Consider the following 23410-nt stretch of genomic DNA (forward strand, 5'->3'; position numbering starts at 1 on the left):
CCCTGACCCTGACCCCTCGCTCTTGCAGCTACCAGAGATTCGCCAGCTGCTACCGCTGCTTCTACAAGGTGCAGCCCCAGCTGACTAGGAGCATCTACGATCAGTTCATCTCTCAGCTGCAGTCGTCCATCAAGGTGAAGGGGGGAGCGGGCCCAGGGGGGGCTGCGGAGGGGATTGGAACCTCCAAAGGGACTTCAACCTCCCTGTGAAAAAAGCACTGAACGCGTCGGTTTTAAAGGAAGCAAATGCGTTTCTTGAATGGCAAAAGCAGAAAGCTGAGGCAGCTCCCCAAACTTCTCTGTCTTCCCCTGAAAGAGCTGTAGAATCATTAAGGTTGGAAAAGAGCCTGAAGACCATTAGGTCCAACTGCTCCCCCAGCACTGCCAGGGCCATCACCCATATCCCCAGGTGCCACATCCATACGTCTGTTAAATCCCTCCAGGGATGGAGACTCAATCCCTGATGATTCCCAGGATGGAGCCTGCATCCAGGGCAAAGCTGGAGAGACTTTGGACAAAGGCTGGGAGTGCCAGGACAAGGGGGAATGGTTCCCACTGCCAGAGGGCAGGGTTAGATGGGTTATTGGGAAGAAATCATTCCCTGTGAGTGTGGGGAGGCCCTGGCACAGGTTGCTCAGATAAGCTGTTGCTGCCCCATCCCTGGAAGTGTTCAAGGCCAGGTTTGATGGGGCTTGGAGCAACCTGGGCTAGTGGAAGGTGTCCCTGCCCATGGCAGGGGGTGAAACTGGATGAGCTCTAAGATTCCTTCTGACCCAGACCATTCCCTGGTTCCACGCCCAACAAGGGCTCACAAGTGGTGCCTGTGTTTGGGTCCTGCTGAATGCCTCTCATGTCCTTCCTTTGCAGGAGGAGATCCATGAGATAAAAAACGAAGGGAATCTGGAGGGGCTTTTTAACTCCCTGGATAAGATCGTGGAGGAAGCGAAGGACCGGGAGGAACCGGCGTGGTACAGATGGGGAGCAGAGGGATCCATGTTCCTTCAGGGGCAATGTGGGGTTCCTGGGTGACATTTGGATGCTGCTGGGAGGGTCTGAAACCTGCTGTATCTCTACAGCAACATCACTGGGCCTAAAACACCCAAAAATTAGTTAAATCTGTGCCTCTCTGGGTCAGAGATCCATCTCTGTGAGCTTCCTCAGCACAGGGAGGTCAGTGCCTCTGCGGAAAACCCAATTCTGGCTGGTCCGAAGGGCTGATAGGATGTTTTGGGCTCAGCTCCTGTCCAACAGCAGAGCTTCTCTGGGCCTCTGGCCCGATGCCTCAGCAGGTGCTGCTGGAAATGGGCCGGGGCTGTGAACCAGCAGCATCAGGGGGTTGTGTTTCTGTTGGGGAGGTGAATCACATCCTGCCTGCTCCAGGCCTCTGCTCCTGGTTGGGTTTGGGAAACTCCTCATTCCCTCCCAGGGGGTTCCCACTCTGACTGTCCTTGGCTCCCGGTGCCGGAGGAACTGCGGAGCTACTCCAGTGTGGCAGCAGCTCGGGGTCAGACTGGGGGGGGATGCCCTGCTGGGTGGGATCGCTGCTCTCTGGCTGCTCCAGGTGCCGCTGTGTCTCCAGGCGCCCCAGTGGGATCCCGGAGGAGGATGTCCGAAGTGCCCTGGTGCCCTACCTGCTGAAGCACCGCTCCTACCTGCGCAAGGTGCTCGGGGAGAAGGAGGAGGAGAACAGGAAGGTGGCCAAGTCCGTGCTGGCAGGGCGGGACAGGATTGCAGAGCTGCAGCAGCTCATCCAGGGTCGCAAACAAGCCTGGCAGGTAAAAACAGATAAAACCCTTCTCCTCACAGCACCAGCCCAAGGGAGGGTCAATGGTGCCCAGCTGGTGAACGACACTTAAACCCTCCACTTCTCCAAGGCCTCCCCAGCAACCAAGTCCTGCTGAAACTGGAGACCTGGGCATTTTCTCTGGACGTCTCAGGTGCTTTCCCTTTGCACTGAGTGGGATATGAGCTGTTCCCACCAGAGAGGAGGGGGTTGTGTTCTGTGTGTGCAGGGGACAGCAGTGTGTGTGATACACTCAGCCTTGAGCATGGCAGGGTGGGGAGCTGCATCCTGCTGAGCTCTGCGTGTTGTTTCCCTTCCAGGCAATTGGTAAAGAGCAGCGAGAGCTCATCACGACATTCCAGGAGCCCCAGTGAGGCCGTGGGGAGTCTCCCAGGTGGGATGTGCTCAGCCCCCCAAACTCAGAACTGCCCCATCAGGCCACTGCCCTGGGACTGGAAAAGCTGGCACAATCTGATCTGATTTGGTGAAGAAACAAAAATACATTGGGATCTTTGGAAACAGATTCCCTATTCCCCGCTCTGCTCAACAAGGAGGAGAGTCCCAAGAGTGTGTCTGTACGTTTACCTGGTCCCTCCCTGTTGTGACAGCCCTGATTCCAGCTACTAAAGCCACATTTCGGGCCTTGTAGGTATTTTAGCTGCATGTTAGACAAAAACCAGTGCCTTGTGCCCCAAGCTGGGCTATGGCCAGACCTGAGGAGCCTGGGAGCAGGAGCACATGCAGCCCAGGGCAGGTTCCAGCTGCCACAGCCCGTGAGGCAGCCGACATTCTTGCCCGTGTTTGCCGGTTCGTTCAGTCTCCGTGTGCCCACGGACGTGGCAGCAGCTGCTCCTCCAAGTCCCTCCTTGCCGTTTATTTTGTTTTCCCAAGTTATTCTCCAGCCCTGCTCCCCTTCCAGCAGCACGAGGGATCTGGGCATGTGCTGTTGGCATGCAGGGTTTGGAACGGCCTTGCCTCAGCTCTGTGGGCTCATGGCACAGGGAGTTTAATGTTTCCCTCTGGAACCTCCTGGAACCAGACTGATTTTACCCATCCGGAGTTGTCTGTTATGGCCTCGTTGGAAGTTTGCCTGGCTGGGAAAGTGAGGGCTCCTGGGATCTGCCTGGTGAAGCCCCACGAATGACAGTGTCTTCAGCGTGTAGGAAAGGTCATCCCTTGAGGCTGGGCAGGGAATGAGGAAAGTCCCCCGAGGACTGAAGGGGCAGCCACCGAGGGCAGCAGGTTCCAGGTCACCTGTCTGGGACAGCCCCAGGGAGAGGCCATGCCCTGGGACAAACCCAGAGCAGCAGTGGCCGCTCGCACCACGCCCTGGCCTCTGCAATTAGAGCCCTGGACGGAGCGGCTGCTGCAGTTTCCCCTCGCCGCGCTGGAATCTGAATAAATTGGGGCTTTTGTTCGTGGCTTGGCTCACTTGGCCCACTTACTCTGTACTTTATGGGTTTGTCTGACAGGCTCTAGGGTCAGCATTTCTCTCCTTCTCCACCCCAAAGCCTCCAGTTCCGCTTTTCAAGACAGGGCTGGGATTTATAGGATCTGAAAGCAGTCAGGATCCCAAATAGGAATCCCACCCAGCAGCCCCAAGGAATCCCACAGCTCAGAGCCCTCCTGGAGTTAAACAGGAGCAAACTGGGGGTGGGTGAGCACCCAGACACTGCTGGGGTCTGGGGGAGAGGAGCATGTGAAAGGATGGATAGATGTGAGAAGTTCTGCTGGTCCAGCTGTCCCGTGCACAGGGCCAGAACCACTAATTTTGTTCTGGAAAAGCCCCATTTGGGGGTTTTTAGAGATGCTGGACCTCTCTCAGGTCCTGCTTTTGAGACCAGCTGCTGCTCTGACCATGCAGCCTGTAGGATGTGTCATGGGGGAGTTGCATGAGACCAAGGGTACAGGCACCTGCCTGCTCGCCCTCCTCCTGGGACACAGCACAACACTACCAGAAGAGGAGCATGTGCCGGTCCCCAAAAAATGGGCCAACAAGTCCCCGCTGGCCCTGCACAGGGAGGAAAACCCCACAGGTTTTGTCAGGAAAGTGTACTGGTGTGGCAGCAGCCTGCTGGGATCCAGCAGTGGGAAGGGGGACAGGGTAGTGGGGGACTGTGAGTTTCCCAGTGCCCCATTGCCTGTCCCAGGGGTCACAGGGTGCTGCCAGGCCGGTAGGGCTGGGCCCACCAGGAAATCCCCCTTGGCCTGGGGCCGTGTTTCCCTCCCTTTGTGGGCTCTGGCCAGGCACGAGGGGACCAAGTTCATCCCAAACCACAATTGCCATCTGTTCCGGCAGCTCCGGCCGCAGCGGATGTGCTGGAAATAACCCTGGTGGGGCTGTGGCCTCCCCTCGCTGGGGCTGCAGCACCCTATAAATCCACTCGGGGAGCCGGGGGTGCAGCAAGCCCAGTGCAGGGACGCACCATGAAGCCCCTCGTGCTGCTGACCCTGCTGGCCCTGCTCACCCTGGGTGTCTGCCGCAGAGGTACCCGTGTGTCCGGGGATGTGATGGGACTGGGGGTGGGCCGTGCCTCGGGAAAGGCTCTGGAGGGAGCAAAGGGACTGGGGAGAGATTTGCTGAGCCCTGGGGCAGCGGGGGTACGGGGCTGGAGCAGAGAGATGGGGTGCCCTTTGACAGGCTGGGGAGTCTCAGTGATGGGTCTGAGCCTCCAAAGGAGTGAAGTGAGGGCAGGAGCCTGCACGGGACCTTCCCGAGCCCATCCACTGCTCCTTGTCACCTCTAGCTGCCCATCGCTCCACCAGCGCCGACGACTCTCCCAGCTCTGAAGGTGAGTGACCACGGCCATGTTGCCCCCGCTGTCCCAGGGACGGGGGGGCACAACCCCCCTGACGCACTGCGCTGTCCCTCAGCTTTCATCTCCAGGCGTGCCAGTGCCCAGGTGGTCCAGAGGCAGAAGCGGAATTACGGCTATGGCAGGTAGTGCTCGGTCCTGGGCCAGGGCTCACAGCCCCCAAGTGACACTGAGGGAGTCCCCGCTGGCTCCGCCCCTCTCCAGGAGCCTCCAGCCCCCATGGGACCCCCCAACACTCCCCTGAGTCCCCCGTCTGTCTCAGCAGCGTCTATGCAGCCCCGCCGGACCCGCTGGAGGCGAAGCGTGAGGTGTGCGAGCTCAACCCCGACTGTGACGAGCTGGCCGACCAGGTCGGTTTGCAGGAGGCGTATCGGCACTACTACGGCTTCGTGTAGCCCCCGCCGCCCTCTGGCCGAGCTGCGGGGCAGGGGCTGAGCTCTGAGCACCCCTCATCCCCCTCTTTACACCCTCTCTGTTAGCCCTGGAAAGAAATAAATGCATATTGTGGAGCCAGTTCCTTCCCGGGCTGGGGGGGTGGAGGGGTGGGAGGCTTCAGTGGATGTGCCCCACGTCCCCCCACCCCACACAGCTGAGGACCTCTGGCCCCCCTCCTTGTCCCCTCCCAGGCTCCACGGTGGAGTGATGTCACCACACCTGGATCCTGTCCCTGGCAATGAGGAACCCAGTGCTACACTACCATTATTCCAGTTTATTTTAAAGCTGCTTCTCCCAAGCGTGGGGTTATGGAGGACAGCAGGGCTTCTCTGTGCACCCCAGAGTCCTGCACCCTGCCCAGCTACGGGGCTTCTGTCACAAACCACCCTAATTACTCATTAACCCTGACACACACACACACACACACACACACACACACACACACACACATGCACACACTGCTGAGTCCCCATGTAGGGTGATGTATCATCCCTGCCCCAAATTCATGGAATCACAGCTGGTTTGTATTGGAAGAGACCTGAAAGCTCATCTTGTTCCACCTCTCCCTGCCATCGGCAGGGACACCTTCCACTAGCCCAGGTTGCTCCAAGCCCCATCCAACCTGGCCTTGGACACTTCCAGGGATGGAGCAGCCACAGCTTCTCTGGGCAACCTGTGCCAGGGCCTCACCACCCACCTCCTGCACCCATCTCCCAGTTCACCTCCTGCCACAGCCCCTGGAGTCCTGTGGGACAAGACCACTGGCCCATGCTCAGCCAGGGCACTGGGGAGAACCCCATCAACCTCTGCTCCCACCACTTGCAGCCTCTGCCAGTCCTCCACACCTTTCCCTGAGCCCAAACCCCTCAGTTCTGCCTCCAGCCCTGTGCATGCAGCCCCTGGGGCTGATACCGAGCAGTGGCCATGCCGCAGCAAGACATGGACACACAGGCACAGACACAGAGACACACAGACGTGTTCCAGAGGCTTGGCACCTTGGCTTTGGGCCTAAGCAATGGGAACCACCAAGAGGACCCCACAGCTGAGAAGGAGGAAACCTCCATCCCCAATTTCCTTACCCCAAACATACCAGGAGCAGCAGGAGAGGCCAGTGCAGACAAAGGAGTTCAAAGCAAAGGACAAAGTATCAGTGCCAAAAGCTGCTGACTCAGTAGTTCACCATCGTGGAGGCACTGTAGGCAAACATCGAGGGGCCTGAGGCTCCCTGCCCCATCCGCACCCCTGTGCCAGCCCCTCTTCACAGAGTTCCCCCAGGCTAGAGGGACCGAGGGCTCTGCAATTGCAGAAGCAGCAGGTGTGGCGGGCGGGTGCTGACATGGAGCTGAAGGCGTGGGTGCAGCTGGAGAGGAAGGGGTAGAGGCAGAGCAGCAGGTAGACGAGCAGGGGCTGAGGGTGGGGCTCCTGGCAGAGCTCTAGGGAGGAGGAGAGCACCAGGAAGTGCCACAGGAAATACCTACGAGGGCAGAGCATGTTTGGGTGAGCTCCATCCCAGTTCCCTCTCCTGATCTCTGTCCCTGTCTTCCTCCTTGTCCCTATCTCCATCTATATCCCCTCTTCACCCCCAGCCCTGTTCCCAGCCCTGTCCCCATCTCCATGGCTGTCTCTTGCCCCCATTCCCATCTCCATCCTTTCATCACTCCCATCCTTGTCCCTGTCCCCATCCCGTCTCCATCCTCATCCCTGTCACTATCATGTATTCCCACGCCCATCAACACTCCTATTCCCATCCTCGTCTCCATCCCTGTCCCATCCCCAACAGGTCAGCAGGAAGTGTGCCCAGATGCAACTGTCTCGTTCTTCATCTAGAAGGAGCTGAGGGCACAGCCATGGGCTGAGCTCTTGGGGTGCCGCTATCCTGACATGATCCCACTCTCCCAGAAGATCTGTGGGGACATTAGGGCTGGTCAGGGAACATCCCGGGGGGGTGGGGCAGCCCAAGATCTGCTGTGGGGTTATGAGTAGGGTTATGGTGGGTGGGGAAACTGAGGCAGGGTGGGCTGGGAGTATCTCCCAGCTGGAGCAAGGCTGGGTGGGGAGTCCAGATGATTTCCCACCTCGAATGAGGGAACTGGGGAAAGAATCCTGGCGGCAGAGCCCCCTTCCCCCAGCCACACCTTGTGGACCCTGAAGATCTGAGGCAGCTTTACCAGCAGCATCCCGGGGCCGCAGTGCTCAGGGCGAGAAGGGCTCGGGGCTCAGGGCTGCAGGAGCCAGGACGGACACGCCCTAGAAGGCTCCCGGCTTTTTTCCAGGGTTGTGCCCAGCAAAGTCCACTCTCTGACTCTTTCAGAGAGTCACGGGCTAGGCAAGATCAAGATCCCAGGCCCAGGATGGGGGGAGCATGGTGGGGCCATGGGTGGGTGCTGGCAGCTGTCAGGTGGGCTGCAGGAAAGAGCCAGATCCTGCCTCATCCCCGCAGAGGCTCCCAGCCCTGGGGATGTCCCGGGCAGACGCAGCCTTAGGGCAAGGCCAGCATGGCAGAGATGAGCCCACTCAAATACCCTGGAGATAGGACCCCTCACCGTGCAGGGGGAGTTACCGCCGGTGTGCTGCGGGGCTTGGATGAGGGCACAGGAACCTCCACCGCTGGAGGGGCCATTGCAAAGTGGCTCCAGGCACCGGATCTTAAATTGCCACCGAACTGGGAGAACTGGGGCAGGCGACAGAGCCGAGTGCAGGTCCACGCAGGGACTCTCATAAACACCCAGGTGGATCCCACCAGAGGAGAACTGGGAGGGGAGAGGTGGAAAACTCAAAAGTCTGGGGAAACAAAACTGGCCTGGCAGCAGCAGGAGGGCTGGTGGCGGCTCTGGCTCAGTCCATGGGGGCGATGCCATCAGAGGCTCCGCACCGCAGCTGGACGGAGCAACTGCTCGCAGGCGAAGGGCTGAGCTGAAAGCAGGATCAGTGCCTTCCAAGTCCCCATCCTTGGGGATTTAGTGACCCCCGGAGGGCTTGTGTTGGGTGCTGGGCACTGCATGAGCAGCTCAAATCCACCCTGTGCCTGCCCGGGACTCAGCAGCCAGTCCACACCAGCAGGTCTCTGCTGCTCCAGCAGCCCCGGCCAAGGGGAAGCCGTGGGTCCCCAGTAGTGTTGGCAGGAGGCCTGTTGGGAGGGTTTGGGGTCTCCACGCCAGCATGCAGACCCTGGTGCTGAACAGTCCCTCCAAAATAACCTGCATAAGCACAGCAAAACCAGGTAGGGTTCAGGGCAGGGGAATGACACATCTTGCCAGGGGAAGGGGGAAGTGGAGGCACAGAGAGAGAGGGGAATGGGCTGTGAGGCTGGAGAGATGGCAGCTCCTGGGGTCCCTGAGGACTCGGCTCCCCAACGAGCAGGACCAGGAGTCCCAGCCCCTGACCAGTGTTGTGACCTTTTCCTGTTTCAGTTTCATCCTCAGTCCATTCCCATGCAAAGGGCATGGGACAAACTCCCACCCATGGTACCCCTGCAGCAACACGCTGCCTGTAGGGACTGATGATGAAGGCTCAGGGTTTGTTATGGGGCCAGCAGCACATCCACAGCCTATACAGGGCCAGGAATGCCAGTGGCCTCTTGGCACAGTCCTCCTGAGCTGGAAGAGATGTTCCCAGCCCCACTGGAGGAGATGGAGCCAGCAGTGACAGCCCCTTTGTGCCAGGGCGGTGTTGGGACACAGGGCACGTCTCAGCCACAGCCCATTCCCTCACTGGGGACTGAAGCCGGATTTGCCTTTTCACAACCCCCCTCTCCGAGCTTCCCACTGCTGGCAGTCTCCAAAGAATGGGAGAGGGAGAGGGAATTATGCCAGTGCCTGGCTCGGTGCTTTCCACTAGTAGAGCAAATCAGGGAGCTCTGCTGGTGAGTCAGAATGAATACAGGGAAGGGAACACCGATTCATTTTCTTTTCCTCCTACAAAACATTCTTCAGCTTCCCTTGTCACTAGCATGTGGTGGGACCCAGCCCCACCCACTGTGCCCAGTGCCTGGAATGGACACCAAAAAGTTACGTATTTTAAAAATTTACACTTTCCCCCTCCCCTGTTAAAACCAGGCTGCAAAGGCACCCAGTGAGCCACAGCAGGTTCTTCTGCTGGGATTGGAGGTATTCCTGTGGCAGCAGCACGTGGAATCCTGGAAAGAGGGTGAACTCATCCCAAACTGCAGAGGCAGCAATGGAAATGCTATTTCCATCAGAAGGACAAGGAAGGATCCACCTGCATTTTTTTTCCCGAAAAGCAGAAAGTTTGGTCAGCAAAGCACACATCTGAGGGCAGATTCTGAGACAGAGAACGCAGCCAACTCTGGGGCTGCACAGGAAAGGCAGGATGGTGTGGGAAGGACCACAGGATACGAGGTACAAACATCTCATTTTATTAAGCCAGTCAATGTGTTCGGACCACTGTCACATGCTGCGAGCCCCAGCCCCTCCTCGCCCAGCTGGGCCCTGTGCCCCCTTGTCCCCCAGCGAGAGCGAAACCCCCTGACTCTGCAGGCCCGTGTGCCACAGGAGGGCTGAGGAGAGGTGATTGTCCCTTGCCTCGAACCAACAGTCCCCTCGCTGCCAGTGGCAGGGCCAGCGACACAGCCCCTGTGCCAGCCCGCCCTGTCCCCACCCCGGCTGGCTGGGCCAGCGCTGCCACGTGCCAACAAGGAAAAGAACCCTAAATTGAAGATGCAAGAGGAAACCCGAGGCACTGCAGGTGGCCTCAAGCCCAGCAAGGATGGGAGCAGAGGAATGAGTTGCTCCAAACAGCCCATGAAACCACGGAGCAGAAGCCCAACGAGCACCAGCGGCCGTGTCCACCCTGGTGTGAGGACAGCCCAGCCAGTCTCAGCCACCACAGATCTACATCCTCCCAGCATGGGGTCACCCCAAAAACCCCCAACAGCTCAACTGGGTGGTAACAAAGAGAAAACCAAACACAAGAAACACACAAAACCACATGAAAACCCTTGGTTTTGGCCCACAAGATGGTTTTTCCATTTGCCCTCCCTCCCAGCACAGCGGCTGCTATGGAACTGGATTGGATCTGGTCTGGGTAAGCCTGGAGTCAGTGCAGGAGCAGCACTGCAGGGATGAGCTGTGGCAGCGCCTGCACAGTCTCCATCCTGCCCGATGCTCTCGTGGTGAGGCAGCTCACAGCTCTGGCTGGGATGCACAGGCTGGGGGGTGTCTGAGGGAGACCCCACCACAGCGCACAGGAGCCACAGGATACATGGAGCCTCCCACAGACCGTCCTGTTTGCTCTGCATCAGTGACCACCACCCCAGGGCAGGGACACCACTGCTGGGGTGTGGATGATGCACCAAATCCCAGGATGAGCAAACAGGCACAGGCCCTCGGACAGAGCAGATCTGTGCGATTTATCCCCAGGGAGGAAACTCCAGCTCATCCCAAGCACTGGGATGGGGGCTGAGAAGTGCCTTCCTTTACCCCAACCCTAAAGATGACACATTGAGCCCCCCCAGAAGACCATGTGTGCCAGAGGACCCCACGTGCCATCCCCCTGAGGCCGCTTTGCAGCCACACAGCTCCAGAGCTTTGGAGTCTACTGCTTTTTAAGCTCCATGTATCTGAGTGGGAACATGCATCCCAAAACCATTCAGCAGGTCCTCAACCACAGCCACGCACTCCAGAGAGGAGGAGGGTGGCACAGGGACCCTTCGGTTTAGAAGGTTTAGAAGGTCATGATCCATCCCAATGCAGCCCAGGGTGGAAGGTGCCACAGGGCAGTCAGGATTCCCCATTGCAGGGCAAAGGGTTCCTCCTTCCCTCCAGGTGTACAAAACCTCAGGGAATATTAAACCAACCCCTCAGGGAACAAGAGCAGTTACTAAGGACAGCCTCTGCTTTCGCCATGTGGCCCCGCATGGGCTCATGGTCGCTCCACAAACTCTGGTTACAGAAATTGAGTTTATTTACTTTTGTTCTTAAACTGTGTCCTGTGCCCAAACGAGGCATTTGGTGACCCAGGACACTCTGCCAGCCCCAGCCTCCAGCCCCAGCCCCTGACCCCATGGCACTTGGCTCCCAGCTCCCACCCTGCACAGCTCTGGGAGATGCACAAACTGAGACGCCACCAGTGAGACAGGGATTCCCTCTGGGCTGCTGTTCTGCCTGCACTGCTCTTCCCTCCCCTCCAGATCCAGCTGGGACCAAGGGAACAACCAGCCTGGAACAAAGCTGAGCAGTACCCCCAGCTCCTCACTGCTCTGATTACAGCTGCTCTTCACCAACCCCAAGCGCGGCTGGGGGATGATGGCGAGGGCTCTCAGGAGACACATATAGTCAGGCTCAGCCCCAGCTGACTCCCAGACGGTTCTGCTGTGCTCAGGATCAGGGGAGTTCCCCATCAGCAGGAAAAAGCAGAGCCCACCATGCCCTCGAGCCAGGCCCCCACCAGACAAGGAGTGTTTCACCACAAGAGCACTCTGCATATCAGCTGAGGTGCAGAGGGTGATGCCTCTGCTTTCCACCACATCCCACAAGGTGATTCCCTTCTCTTTTCCCACCCCATCAAACAGAAATAATGAGTTACACAAACACCACCACTGGAGGGAAGAGTGACTGTGAGTTTCACAGCCCATCTCAGGTATCTAAGAACTTCCAAGGTGAGCCAGAGTCTTTGACCTGCTGTCCTGTGTATGTCCTTTCCTTGGCATAGCCAAGCAAAGCACTTTGTTTCAGGAAGAGCTGCAAAATGGAAAATCCTGTAGGGAGACCCCTGTTCCTCCCTCACCCCCACCTGCCAGCCTCCAGGGATGGATCCAGCTGAACTGTGGAGCTTGGCATTTCCCTCTGCTGCGTTGCAAAGGAGCTGGAACTGGAAAAGAAATGAATTCTCTGGGACTTGTGCTGGTATTCTTAGTTTTTACCTGAAAAAAAGGAACATCCTGCCCTTGCAGTACAACACACTGTGCTCAGAGCCCACACAGACTGGAGGATGTGACTTGCCTTCCCGTGTTACGCCCCGGCTGTAGCAGCTTCTGGCTGGCTCGTGTGAGAACACACACAGGTAGAAGACTCCAGTGGTTTGTACTTGCATAGCTGCTGCTGGTTCATGTAGGTGGAGATGTCTGATCCATGGGCACACAGAGGCAGAGGGAGCACAAAGAGGTCAACCAGCCCCTCTCCTACTGCCCTGTGAGGAACCTGCGACTTCACATCCGAGCGCCGGTGAGTGACGACGTGTCAGACACAGGTTGTGTTAGATGCTGTTGGGATGGAGGTCTGTGAGGTCCCTCATGGGTCATCTGGGGAACCAGCTCTTCTAGCATCTGTCCAGGTAGCATCATCTCTCCCCTCTGGGACGCAAAAAGTACGGAATGGTCTGTGAGCTTGGTCCTCCTGGGCAGTGGCGGTCATGGCACTGCCTCTGCTGGCCCTGAGGGACACAAAGAGGGGGGGCACAAATGCTCCAGCTCTGCCGCCCTCTCTAGCATGACATAGCAGCAGTGGTGCGTCGAACAACCAGCAGAAGATAATGGCTTTTGAGATCCTCCTTCCTCCTCCACACCCCATTGCAAGATTTAGGGAAAAAAAGGGAGAAAAAAGAAAAGACAAAAAAAGAGGTGTTGGGTTCTTTGGAGACGTCCCCTCCATCTCAGGGCTGCAGTGCTCAAGCCAAGCGGTTGAGCCTTATCGGTGTTTAAATACCACCCGGCTCTTCTCTCTCTTCCAGCCACTCTGCTGGATTCCTCCTTTCCTCCGAGGTCTAATGCTGGAAGCAAAGTGGGAGAGACTGGGGATAGAGGCAGAGAGTCCTGTGGCCTCCCCGGAGCAGCACAGCCAAGCTCATGTCGCTCATGAAGTGTGTGGCTCGTAGGGAGAGCGGGGATGTGCACCATGGGGCTGCTCTCTCCTTGCAGGCCCACATCCCTTTGCACTGAGCCCGCTCCATTGGAGACTGGGAAAGGAAATAAATATGCTTGTTCTAAGACAAAAAAAATTATATTAAGAGCTTTCCCCCCCTTTTAAATAGCATAATTGTTTCCTTTTCTCTCTGACACTGGAAGAGTATCCAGAACCCCAAGGGAAATCCTCTTTTTCCTGTTTTTTTTTAATATTATTTATATATATAAAACCTAAGAATTAAAAGGAAAAAAAACCCTTGAAAAAAAATTAATTCAAAGGACGGGAAAAAAAAGAAAAAAAAAAAGACTATCCGCTTTCCTGTCCCCAGATTGCCAAACAAGAGCAAAACACTCTTTGGATCTTCTTTCCCAAGCCGGAGGGCTCCATTTCCGCCACGCTGGTTTGGTTTCGCTGAAGCCAAGTCCACGCTCTGAACCACCGGCCCGTTTCTGCTGGCCAAGCAAGCTTTTGGAGGAAGGAGGGGGATGAAGGACTGCCCGTCTCTCGCCCATCTCTGCCGACTGGGAGAAGGGCAGAGCTCTGCCCCGGCGGTGCCGAGGGGCCTCTCTCAGAGCAGTTGGCGCCATCAGAGCTGTACAGCCGTCTGGTCGGGATGCAGGTGGAGGGTGTCTGTGTGCGTGCCCACATTGGATTTTTTTTGTTTTTTAATTCGTTTGGGTAGGTATTTTTGTTACTGTTGCTGCTGCTGCTTCTTCGTGTCTAAGTGTCGCCCAGATTGTTGTTTCCTTCGTTCAGACGCTGCACGTTCCGAGAGGGGGAGAGAAAGGTTCACCAACCTGATGCCTTTCTGACCATCAGCCCATCTCTTTCCACTGCTTGTAGAACTCCAGAACATTTTTTATTTCTACACTGGCGTTGGCGGCTGCCTGGATGGCAGACTGCAAGCAAACACAGACAAAACAGGCAGTTATTTTTTTCCTTGCCCTGTCAAGACAACTGCCGTTCCCAAACTGGGGACTCAGTCTGGCATTGCTGGAAGGCCCAATCCTCCCAATTCTCATTGCTCTGGCACAAGAGGCCTGCACAGACATGAAATTCAATTCTCTCACCTCTTCCCGGATACTCTGTACCATGAGAGCATGACAAATCAAGGAACTTTCAAGGAAAAAGGAATCTCAACTTACAAGCTAACTTTGGGAAACCCAGGGAAGTTATTAGCCAAGGCAGAAAGGCAGAAAACATTAAAAAAAAAAAAAATCTTGTCAATCAATCATATTTTACCCTTGCTAGGAAGCAGAACAGCTCAGCTCAGCCAGGAAAGAGCTACTGACCTGCATGGGCACAGAAAATGTGCTTGGGTCCTCCAGCTGGAAGCCTGTGATGATGGTGACCATTCCCGTGGTGTCGTCCTCTCCGCTCCCTTGGGACACTGTCAGTTGTTTGCAGCTGTCCAGTATTTTATAGAGATTCCTGCCAGAAAAGAAAACCAGAGGGGAAGGTTAGTGGGAAGATCACATCTGCTTGGGAAGGACTTTTCTGAGACTCTTCTGAGCAAAAGCACTCGGTGTGAGACATGCAGATGGATGTCCCTAACTTCAGGGAATTTCATCATTACTCACTGTATTGGGTTTGTGTGGCCAGGTTTTGGTTATGGGGGGGCTACAGGGGTGGCTTCTGTGAGAAGCTGCCAGAAGCTTCCCCCATGTCCAGCAGAGCCAATGCCAGCCAGGACGGACCCACCGCAGTGGCAGAAACAAGTAACCGTGACCCCCACTCCCCCCCTCCCTGTGCCGCTGGGCAGGGAGGAGGTAGAACTTGGAAGGAGGGCAGGGTGGGGGGAAGATGTTTTTAAGTTTTACTTCTCATTCTCCTGCTCTGATTCTGTCAGTAATAAATTTAACGAATATCACCACTTTGAGTCTGCTTTGCCCATGACAGTGATTATAAATGATCTCTCCCGGTCTTTATCTCAACTCATGAATCTTTTGTTATATTTTCTCTCCTCTGTCCAGTTGCAGAGGGGAGCAAGAGAGTGGCTTTAGTGTGTCCAGGTGGGTAAACCCACTACACCCACATAGAACAAGTTCTGTAATGGGTTCCAGTGCTAACACCTCTCCCCAAAGCCACCTGTCTGCTGGGAACCAGGCTCAGACATCTCCAGATGCTGAAATCTTACCAGGCATCTAAATCTTGTCTCTTCAATTTATGCCTCTCAAAGCTCTTCCCAACGTCCTTCTGGCAACGAATGTACCTAGGAGAAGCAGAGTCTCTGAGCTCACATGGAGACCATCACACGGACCAAAGTCTGTGCCCCACAGCAGCTCCTCCAGGTGCTTCAGGGCCTTTTACTGGCTATTACCAATCCAAATAACACCTAAAGGCCTGCCCAAGGAATCCCCTGTGAATCCCTTTGGTCACCTCCTTGCCTCACCATCATCCCTGCTCACAGCACCACATCTCAAAGCCCACCAGCCCCAACATGGGCCTCAAAGTTTGTCCTCACAGCTCTTTGTGCTTCTGCAGAGCACCGAGGCACAGTCCAGCTCTTCCAGCACTCCCAGTGCAGTGGCAAAGGGCACTGCTCTGGTTCATACAGCGACAGAGATGCAACTCCACCGTTCTTCAGAAGCAGCTGCACTTCACAGTTGAGCAACAACTGCCAGCACATCTGGAGAACCAGGTGTCAAACCTGCTACTTCACCACCTTCCTGTTCCTGAAGCTTGGCTTTCCCTTGACCCACTCCTCGCTCTGCTCCAAGGGATGCACAGCCTGCTCCCACCACTGACGTTTTCTTCCACCTCAAATCCCACTCACTCCAAAAGAAAGGGCAAATCACATCCCTCTCCCCCTCTCACCTGTTTCCCTTTTTAAACTCTGCCTCCAGGTACCGGATGCTGTCCCGAGCACCGGCGTTCTCCTTTTTCAGGAAGTCTAAGCCATCGATAACTAACAAAAAAGAAAAAAAAAGAAAGAAAACCATCTTGCTTACAGTTCTACTTCTGCAAACTAATCCAGAGGTGTCAAGTATTCCCCATTCCACGGAACTCTCTCTGGTGCACAGCAGCCATGGCTGCAGGCAGAGGGGGAACAGGACCTCTCTCCCCCTAGCTGTTCTCCAACACACTCTGTTGGATTCCAAACACCTGTTTGGAAATGGTGTTGCAGCTGCACCAGCCGAAGTCAAGGAGGAGGGAAAGCCACCGCCCGGGCCCCTGAGGTCTGCTCCCAGCACAGAGGGGACAGGGGCAGGCAGCCACAGTTACCTGCCGTGGAGTCCCCATACCTGTGCGAGGGATGATGATTATGAACCTCCCGCTGGTGGCCAGCTGCTTGACAAGGGCCAGGTGCTGGCAAAGGGCCTGGGTGTCCGGGACAAGGTAAGGAGACATGGCTGACTGTGCTTTGGGCTGCTGGAGACTTCCCTCCAGCTGAGACACCTCCAGCTGAAAACACAGATGTAGAGACACTGGCTTCATATTTATGCTGAAACAAACCATCAAACAGGGCAAGACTCACCCTGTAAAGCTCCATCGGGCCCTTCCAACCTCCCAGCACACAGAGCAGAGGGCTGGATGCAGCAGAGGGTCAGTGAGAGATGACAGTCCCACTCTGCACTGCCCCAGCGTGGCCCCATCTCGAGTACTGGGAACAGTTTTGGGCACCTCAATATAAGAAGGACATTGAACTATTAGGGAGTGTCCAGAGGAGAATGACCAGGATGGTGAAAGCTTGAGCCACTGAGGTTACTCAGCCTGCTCAGCTTGGAGCAGAGAAGGCTGAGGGTGATCCCCCACCACAGCCTACTCTGTCTTCGTGGGGGTCAGCGACAGGGAGGTGCTGATTTCCTCTTTCCCATGACCAGCAATGGGACACGAGGAAATGGTTTATTCCATTTGCAGCTTCGTTGCTCCATCAGGGGAACAGTTTAGGCTGGACATTAGGGAAACTTTCTTCCCCCAGAGGGTGGCTGGTCCCTGGAACGTGCTCCCCAAGGCAGTGGTCATGACACCAAGTCTGCCAGAGCTCAAAGAGTGCCTGGACAATGCTCTTGGGCATTCCATTTAGTTTTAGGTAGCCCTGTGAGGAGCAGGGAATTGGACTCCACGATCCTAATGGGTCCCTTCCAACTTGAGATATTCTATAATTCAGTCTATGCAGAATGGATTTACTGCCTCTGTGTAGGATGGGAGCAGAGAGTTCCCCCTTCCCTTCCCAGTTTCTGACATTCCAGCCACTACCCTGCTGGTTTTCAGGCTGGAACCAGCATCTCCTACCTGCAGTCGAAGCTGAGCCATGTCTCTCATGAGCCTGTTCCGACGAGCTTCCTCTGCAGCCTAGTTGCAAAACCAAACTTCCATATCAGTTAGCAGGAAACACACCAGCTGACATTAGCACACACTTCCAAAACCAGGGTGAAAAGGGGACACCAAAGTAGGTTTAAGGAGCAGAACAGTCATCTCCCCCCAAAGATCTGCGATTACAGTTACAACCTAATAGTAACCTACAAGAAACTGTGCCAAGCACAGAAAATTCATCCACCTCTGCCAACTCACCATGTGAAACTGGGCCTGGGCCTGGTGCAGCAAGTTGTCTTGGTCCGACTGTGCTATGCTGATGAAGATCCCAAGCTCCGAGTTGAACTGCAGGATGCTGCCCTGGAGGTGGGTAATGAAGTGACCGAAGCTCCGAATGCAGCAGATCCGCACGACAGACTGCAAGGAAGAACAGGCAGTCAGTGGCCACGGGGCTGCAGCCTGAGCCAGCTCTGACCCACAGCTCACACTTTTGGAAAAGGCAGGTACTGCTATTATACTGCTAATTCTGCTGGATGTTTCTGATCTCAGGTCAGAGACTGCAGGAGGGGACAGCAGGAAAGCTGACAGCTGGCCAGAGTGCTCAGGAGTGCCATTAGTCTGGGCTTCCCCAACCCAAGACAGCCTCGAGAAACATCAGCAGTCCCATCCTAAACCTCTGCTCAGGCCCTCAGTGCTGGGAAAAGGAACTACATAAAACAACAATCCAGGTGTGATTTTTTTCCAGGATTTATACCAACTCACCTCCTCAACTGCTGAGAAAATGGGCCGGTCCTGCTCAAAGTTAAACCTCCTGTGTGCATTTTTCAGAGGGGGGAGATTGCGCAGGGCCACATCTTCTGGGAGCAGGAGGCTGGCCTTCAGGTCTGGGAGCTCAGCCTCACTCAGGATGTCCTTGACTTCATCACACAGGGCCAGCCCTGAAGAGGAGGGACGGGAAGGAGAGTAAAACAACAGGCAAGGGGACAAAGAGGAAAACTGCTTTAAGGCACATGATCTGTAACGGTCACTGGCAGAGGTGTTAATGGCACATGTCCTGTGAGCACCTACTCAAGGAGGAACCAAAAGGCCACCCAAAACATAAGGAGCAACTGCCCCAAACAGCTTGCTGAGCGACTCCAGGAATTCTCCCATTTGGAGGGATAGCTTTCTCCCTCCTTCCAACAGATGAACATCCCTGTTTAAACTCTGCTTCTTGTGAACCACAGGGTTCTTCAGGCTCAGCCCCAAAGAGGCATAGGGCACATCATGAGCAGCTGGAGCTCCAAAACTATTTTCCAGGGTTGCCGTGACAAAATCACAGCCTTACTTCTGCTCCTGGCAGTGAATTTCACTCCTGCTGGCCACACAAGGATTTTCACACGCTGGTGTCAGTGTTTCCGCATATTGTCAGCCATATATAATATGTTTTTTGTGTGTGATTTTTGGGGTTGTCTTGTTGGGGCCAGGAGTTGGACTTGATAACCCTGGGGGGGTGTCCCTTCCAAGTCAGGATATTCCATGATTTTATGACTCTAAAGTCTATGGGATAGTAGTTAACTGAAACGGTGTTTTAACAAAAAAAACAACACGTGCATGTGTTGCTTCCCATTGTTCTTATAAAAACTGCTCCTTGGAAATATGTCCCCCGGGATCTCCCACACACCCTAGGAATCACTGAGGACTAGGGTTGGTGAAACATGACATTGCCATTTCCTTCTCCAGTACCTGATTCCTGCAGATCTGCAGCAGAAGGCAGAAGGTTCAGGAGCACAGACAGCCTGTTCCACAGGCTCTGGGAGCTCTGCAGGAAAAGAACACAAAAGGCCACAGAAAATGTCAGGACTGATGTACACAACAACCAGGCCGCTTGAGCCTTCCAGCACCTCACAGCCTGCAGAACGCTTTATGAAGAGTAAATCTCACTACCCTTCTTAAGTCCAGGTGAGCTTAATTCAGTTGGTGGGGGATGTAACATCACCCTCTGTCTGGGACTGGGGTGCTGGGACTGTGGCTGCAACCTGCCCTCCACATCCCAGTCCAGGGGAGCTGACCAGACACAGCCTTGGAGGGAGCCCTGACACCACCCCCACCTGAGCACACATGATGATGAGGTCTGTGTTCGTCCTCAGCCAGTCCAGGAACACTTTGACAGTGAGCAGCAGCCCCTCGTTGGTCACGATCTCCAGCTTCTCCTGAAGGGATCGCTCATTCCTGCAGGATTTGTTACTTGAAATGCTTTCCTCAGAGTCAGACACATCATCTGGAAAACAAAAGGAAGTGCAGGATGGCAGGCGTTAAAACCCCTGAGATGCCAAGCCCTGATGGTGTCAGAACAACGCTGAGCTGGTAAAGAGTTGTGTTGAACTACCTGGTGCCTCCACACACCCTCATAAAACCAGTCCCTTTTCCACCACGGTCCCCTGTGCTGTCCCCTGTGATACCAGAATGTATCACTCCTGCATTTTCATCTTCCTTGGGAGAAGAGGACTAAGATCTCCCTGTGAAGGTCTGACAAATGCCTTAACCCCTGCAGCAGCCTCTGAGAGACTTGCTGACAGAGCAGGGCAGCACATGCCTGCACAAGGAGCAGGGCAGTTCCTGCAGGGAACAGAGCCAGCGATGGCCATAAGTCCAGCACACTCCCACCTTTGGGCCACGCAAGAGAAGGAAATGGCAGGGCTGTCCTATGACCCAGGCCTGAGGAATTTTAAATATTGAATATATTCTTTGCAATCCTGTAACTCTCCAGAGCTGAGGATCTCAAAGCCATTGCCAGTGGAATCACACGTGACACACGTGACCTGAGGTCCAGGTGGGAATCAACAACATGTTTTGCTACAGCCCCTTATTTCAAGGGCTGCCATTGCTGCCTATTAACACAGCAACGGGCATTCCATAAACCCTTGGAATCACAAGGGAGGGGGTGATTTATTCAGAACCCATCCCTGACAGTACTACACCACGAAACACCAGTTTAGAAACAGCACAGCCGAGAAGAGTTCAAACCTAAAAAAACCCCAAGGGTTAGTGAACTCATTCCACTTCTCATTTGCTACATCTGTAAAGGTATTGTGGCCACAGTTCCTGGAGCTGCAACATTTGGATAACCCACTGAGGAAAAGGGTTAAACAGATCAAAACCCATTTGTTTCTTCCTTTACCCCCCACCTCTTTCATGTGTCCATGAAGCAATGCTGGGAGACAGTCAATACTGACATGATCTAATACTGCCCCTTCAAATTCTGGCCCAGGAAAAGCCTGAATCCTGCCAGTGCTGCAGGCCAGATGGATTTGGCAACAGGCTGCAGAATGTTTCCTTGCTCTAGGAAAGCTAGAAGGAATGACAAACAAGACCAAACAGGCCCATGTGGTTTTATCTGAAATACAAACAATTCCTGTAGTGCACCAGATCTCCCTTTCCAGCTGCTTTTGCCCAGAGCATCACTCGGTCTTAAGTTCAGTGGTAATGGAGATATGGCAGCTCCACCTGCTGTGCATCTCCAGGGAGTTCAGCCTGGGACACTTGGTGAGGCACTTTCAGGGGGTCACAGAGAGGACCCTGACACCTCTCACATGCACCCAGGTCACATCTTACACATAAACTCCTATGAGAGCTTTGCGAGGTTGATAAGCTGTCATCTTAGGGAGAACTTCCTCCCCTGCATCTGCACTGTCTGTCACCGGAGGCCCTAGTAAGTGTCTGATTAGAGATTTCACATGGGAAAAAGGAAGATAATTCCAATCTTTAATACCTGCTGGAATTATCCTCTGGAGCCAGCATGGTTTCACCAAGGCAAATAGTGCCTGACAAATTTAGTGGCCTTCTATAAATGGGGTTACAGCAGTGGGGGATGAGGGAAGAGCAACTGATATCATCTACCTGGATTTGTGCAGAGCGTTTGGCACTGTCCCTCATGACATCTTTGTCTCTAAACTGGAGAGATATGGATTTGATGGATGGACCACTTGGTGGACAAGGAATTGGTTGGATGTAGCACTCAAAGAGCTGCAGCCAATGGCTTGATGTCCAAGTGTAGAGCAGTGATGAGTGGCATCCTCAGGAGTCAGGATTGGGACCAGCACTTCTTAACATCTTGTTGGTGACATGGACAGAGAGATCAAGTGCACTCTCAGCCAGTTTGCCAACAACACTGAGTTGTGTGGTGGAGTCACAGGCTGGAGGGAAGGGACGGCACCAGAGGGACCTGGACAGGTTGGAGAGCTGGGTCTGGGCCAACCCCAGGTGGTTCAGCAAGGCCAAGGGTAAGTACTGCACGTGCCTTGGAGCAACCCCCCAGAAACACAGGCTGAGGGAGAATGGATGGAGAACAGCCCAGAAGAGAAGGACTTGGGGGTGTGGGTTGACAAGAAGCTCAATGTGACCCAGCCACGTGCACTGGGAGCCCAGAAAGCCAATGCTGTGCTGTGCTCATCCCCACAGTGTGGGCAGCACTTGAGGGAAGAAATTCTGCCCCTCTGCTCTGCTGAGGTGAGACCCCCCCCCCCTACAGTGGTGACTCCAGCTCTGCGGCCCCCAGCACAGGAAGGATGTGGAGCTGCTGGAGCAGGTCCAGAGGAGGCCACAGAGATGCTCTCAGGTCTGGAGCCCCTCTGCTCTGGAGACAGGCTGGGAGAGCTGGGGGTGTTCAGCTGGAAAAGAGAAGGCTCCAGGGAGACCTTAGAACCCCTTCCAGTGCCTAAAGGGGCTCCAAGAGAAATGGAGAGGGACTTTGGACAAGGACCTGAACAGGACAAGGGGAAATGGCTTTAAGCTGAAGGACAGTAAATTCAGATGAGGTATTCGGAAGAAATTTTTCCCTGTGAGGGTGGTGAGGCCCTGGGACAGGTTGCCCAGAGAAGCTGTGGCTACCTCATCCCTGGAAGTGCTCAAGGCCAAGTTGGACAGGTCTTGGAGCAACACGGTCTAGTGGAAGGTATCCCTGCCTGTGGCAGGGGTGTGGAATGAGATGAACTTTGAAGTCCTTTCCAAACAAACCAGCCTATGACCTTGTAATTATCTGAGCTGCTCAGTGTTTAGTATGTGGAGTTGAAGCTATTCTGGTAATCCTGGCTGGCTGCAGGTGTTGCCTCTGCTCAGTGCCCATATTCCTGGATGTCAGGAAGTAAAAGTAAAGCTTCTCCTTCAGGGAATGCCTAACCCATGGCCTGTCCATTACTTGGGCAACCTTGTTCTCCAAACCTGGCCAAAGGAGAGCTCCCACCACAAGAAAAGGTGAATTTAGCAAACAGACTGCCACAACATGCAGTTTTCTACTTAAAACTGCATTAACAAGGCCCTTACCTTGCTCTGCCAAGCTGGGCTTCTCCAGATCTCCGTTGACACATGGCTTGCTCTCTATCCCGTCCTTCAAGGCAGGTGGTTCCCTGTTGGGTTTCAGGAGGATGTTGCTGAACGTGGGGGCCAAGCGAAAGCAGCGTTTGGTCTGGAACAGCTGGGTGGACATGGCCTGCAGGTTACTGGCTATGCTTGCATCGTTAGTGCTCAGGGAAGCTGGCCCATTGACTGCTGGATCTGCTGCCTCAGTTTTAGAGATGCTTGGGCTCTTGGAGTCCCCCAGCCCACTGCCATCCACACAGTTTTTTAAGGCCTCTTTGGGCCCACTTTTGCCTCGGCTGCTTCCCTCCTCACCCGGCTCATCCTCCATGTCCTCCAAGTCAGACCGAGACTCTTGGCTGTTCATGTCAGAGTCTGTCTCCACATCAAAAGCAGCTTCTGCTTCCTCATCACTCTTCTCTGAGCCACTCTCTGAGCCATCGCTGCCCTTGATGGAGCCCTGGCTGGAATCAGAGTCAAAGCCCTCACTCAGGTCGCTCTCATCCGCTTTCTGGGGGTGGCGGCGGCGGCGCAGACAGGAGAGCCGGGAGTATTTCTTGCTTTTCTTGCAGTTGTTCTTCCGCTGTTCCTCGCTGGGCTGATGATTGGCCAACTCAGCTTCAGCTTCCTTCTCAATTGAGTTCACAGGCTCCCGTGATTCCTGATCATCTGGATTTATAAGGAGAACGCAAGCTAAAGTCACAATGCCTCCCGCAGGCTACTGCTTGTCAGCCCTGAGCCTGGGGCACCAGGGCCGCAAAATTCAGCCACCACTTCCATCAGTGTCAGAACAAGCAGTGGCAACCCCAGAAGAGCTACTCACTTTCTAAAGGCACCTGGGGAAGCCCTGGGAAGCCGTGATTCCTACTGCCCAAGCTGTGCTGCTCTGTTATCAGGCAGCCTTAGTGCTGAATGCTGCTAAACCAA

The 23410-nt window shown here is 54.9% G+C and overlaps 4 protein-coding genes across 6 annotated transcripts in view; 2 read left to right on the top strand and 2 right to left on the bottom strand.

The window, feature by feature from the left end:
• Window positions 1-20: 20 nt before the first annotated feature.
• Window positions 21-3203, top strand: PMF1 (polyamine modulated factor 1; the record flags this gene model as incomplete). Its single annotated transcript, XM_029964198.1, has 4 exons — window positions 21-134; window positions 867-967; window positions 1579-1774; window positions 2103-3203. Coding segments are annotated over 4 exons (465 nt in total), but the record flags the coding sequence as incomplete, so codon positions are not given.
• A 1006-nt stretch (window positions 3204-4209) lies between these two features.
• Window positions 4210-5015, top strand: BGLAP (bone gamma-carboxyglutamate protein). Of its 2 annotated transcripts, XM_025896765.2 has the most exons (4): window positions 4210-4270; window positions 4530-4574; window positions 4657-4723; window positions 4861-5015. In XM_025896765.2, exons 1-4 carry the CDS (start codon window positions 4210-4212, stop codon window positions 4991-4993), a joined length of 306 nt encoding a protein of 101 aa, XP_025752550.2. In that variant the 3' UTR covers window positions 4994-5015. The 2 variants fall into 2 exon arrangements, 1 of the variants encoding a protein (XP_025752550.2); XR_003916285.1 differs by lacking the exon at window positions 4210-4270 and having other exon boundaries at window positions 4437-4574; window positions 4864-4974.
• A 1186-nt stretch (window positions 5016-6201) lies between these two features.
• PAQR6 (progestin and adipoQ receptor family member 6) lies at window positions 6202-7210 on the bottom strand. Its single transcript, XM_029964131.1, is given in 5 exon segments — window positions 6202-6226; window positions 6370-6449; window positions 6768-6838; window positions 6841-6937; window positions 7169-7210. Coding segments are annotated over 5 exon segments (315 nt in total).
• A 3727-nt stretch (window positions 7211-10937) lies between these two features.
• SMG5 (SMG5 nonsense mediated mRNA decay factor) overlaps window positions 10938-23410 on the bottom strand; it is a 29450-nt gene continuing 16977 nt past the window's right edge. For both annotated transcript variants that reach the window (XM_018088611.3, XM_018088610.3), the window contains 11 exons: window positions 22451-23152; window positions 19240-19409; window positions 18875-18950; window positions 17912-18087; window positions 17408-17566; window positions 17129-17188; window positions 16138-16297; window positions 15710-15800; window positions 15030-15104; window positions 14185-14323; window positions 10938-13791 (listed from right to left, as the gene is read on the bottom strand). In XM_018088611.3, the coding sequence (XP_017944100.1) occupies window positions 13708-13791; window positions 14185-14323; window positions 15030-15104; window positions 15710-15800; window positions 16138-16297; window positions 17129-17188; window positions 17408-17566; window positions 17912-18087; window positions 18875-18950; window positions 19240-19409; window positions 22451-23152 (1892 nt within the window). In that variant the 3' untranslated portion in view covers window positions 10938-13707. The remainder of the gene's footprint in view (window positions 13792-14184; window positions 14324-15029; window positions 15105-15709; window positions 15801-16137; window positions 16298-17128; window positions 17189-17407; window positions 17567-17911; window positions 18088-18874; window positions 18951-19239; window positions 19410-22450; window positions 23153-23410) is intronic.

Source organism: Manacus vitellinus, unplaced genomic scaffold, assembly GCF_001715985.3.
Source record: "Manacus vitellinus isolate BGI_N305 unplaced genomic scaffold, ASM171598v3 scaffold_106_pilon, whole genome shotgun sequence".
NCBI classification, from domain to species: domain Eukaryota; kingdom Metazoa; phylum Chordata; class Aves; order Passeriformes; family Pipridae; genus Manacus; species Manacus vitellinus.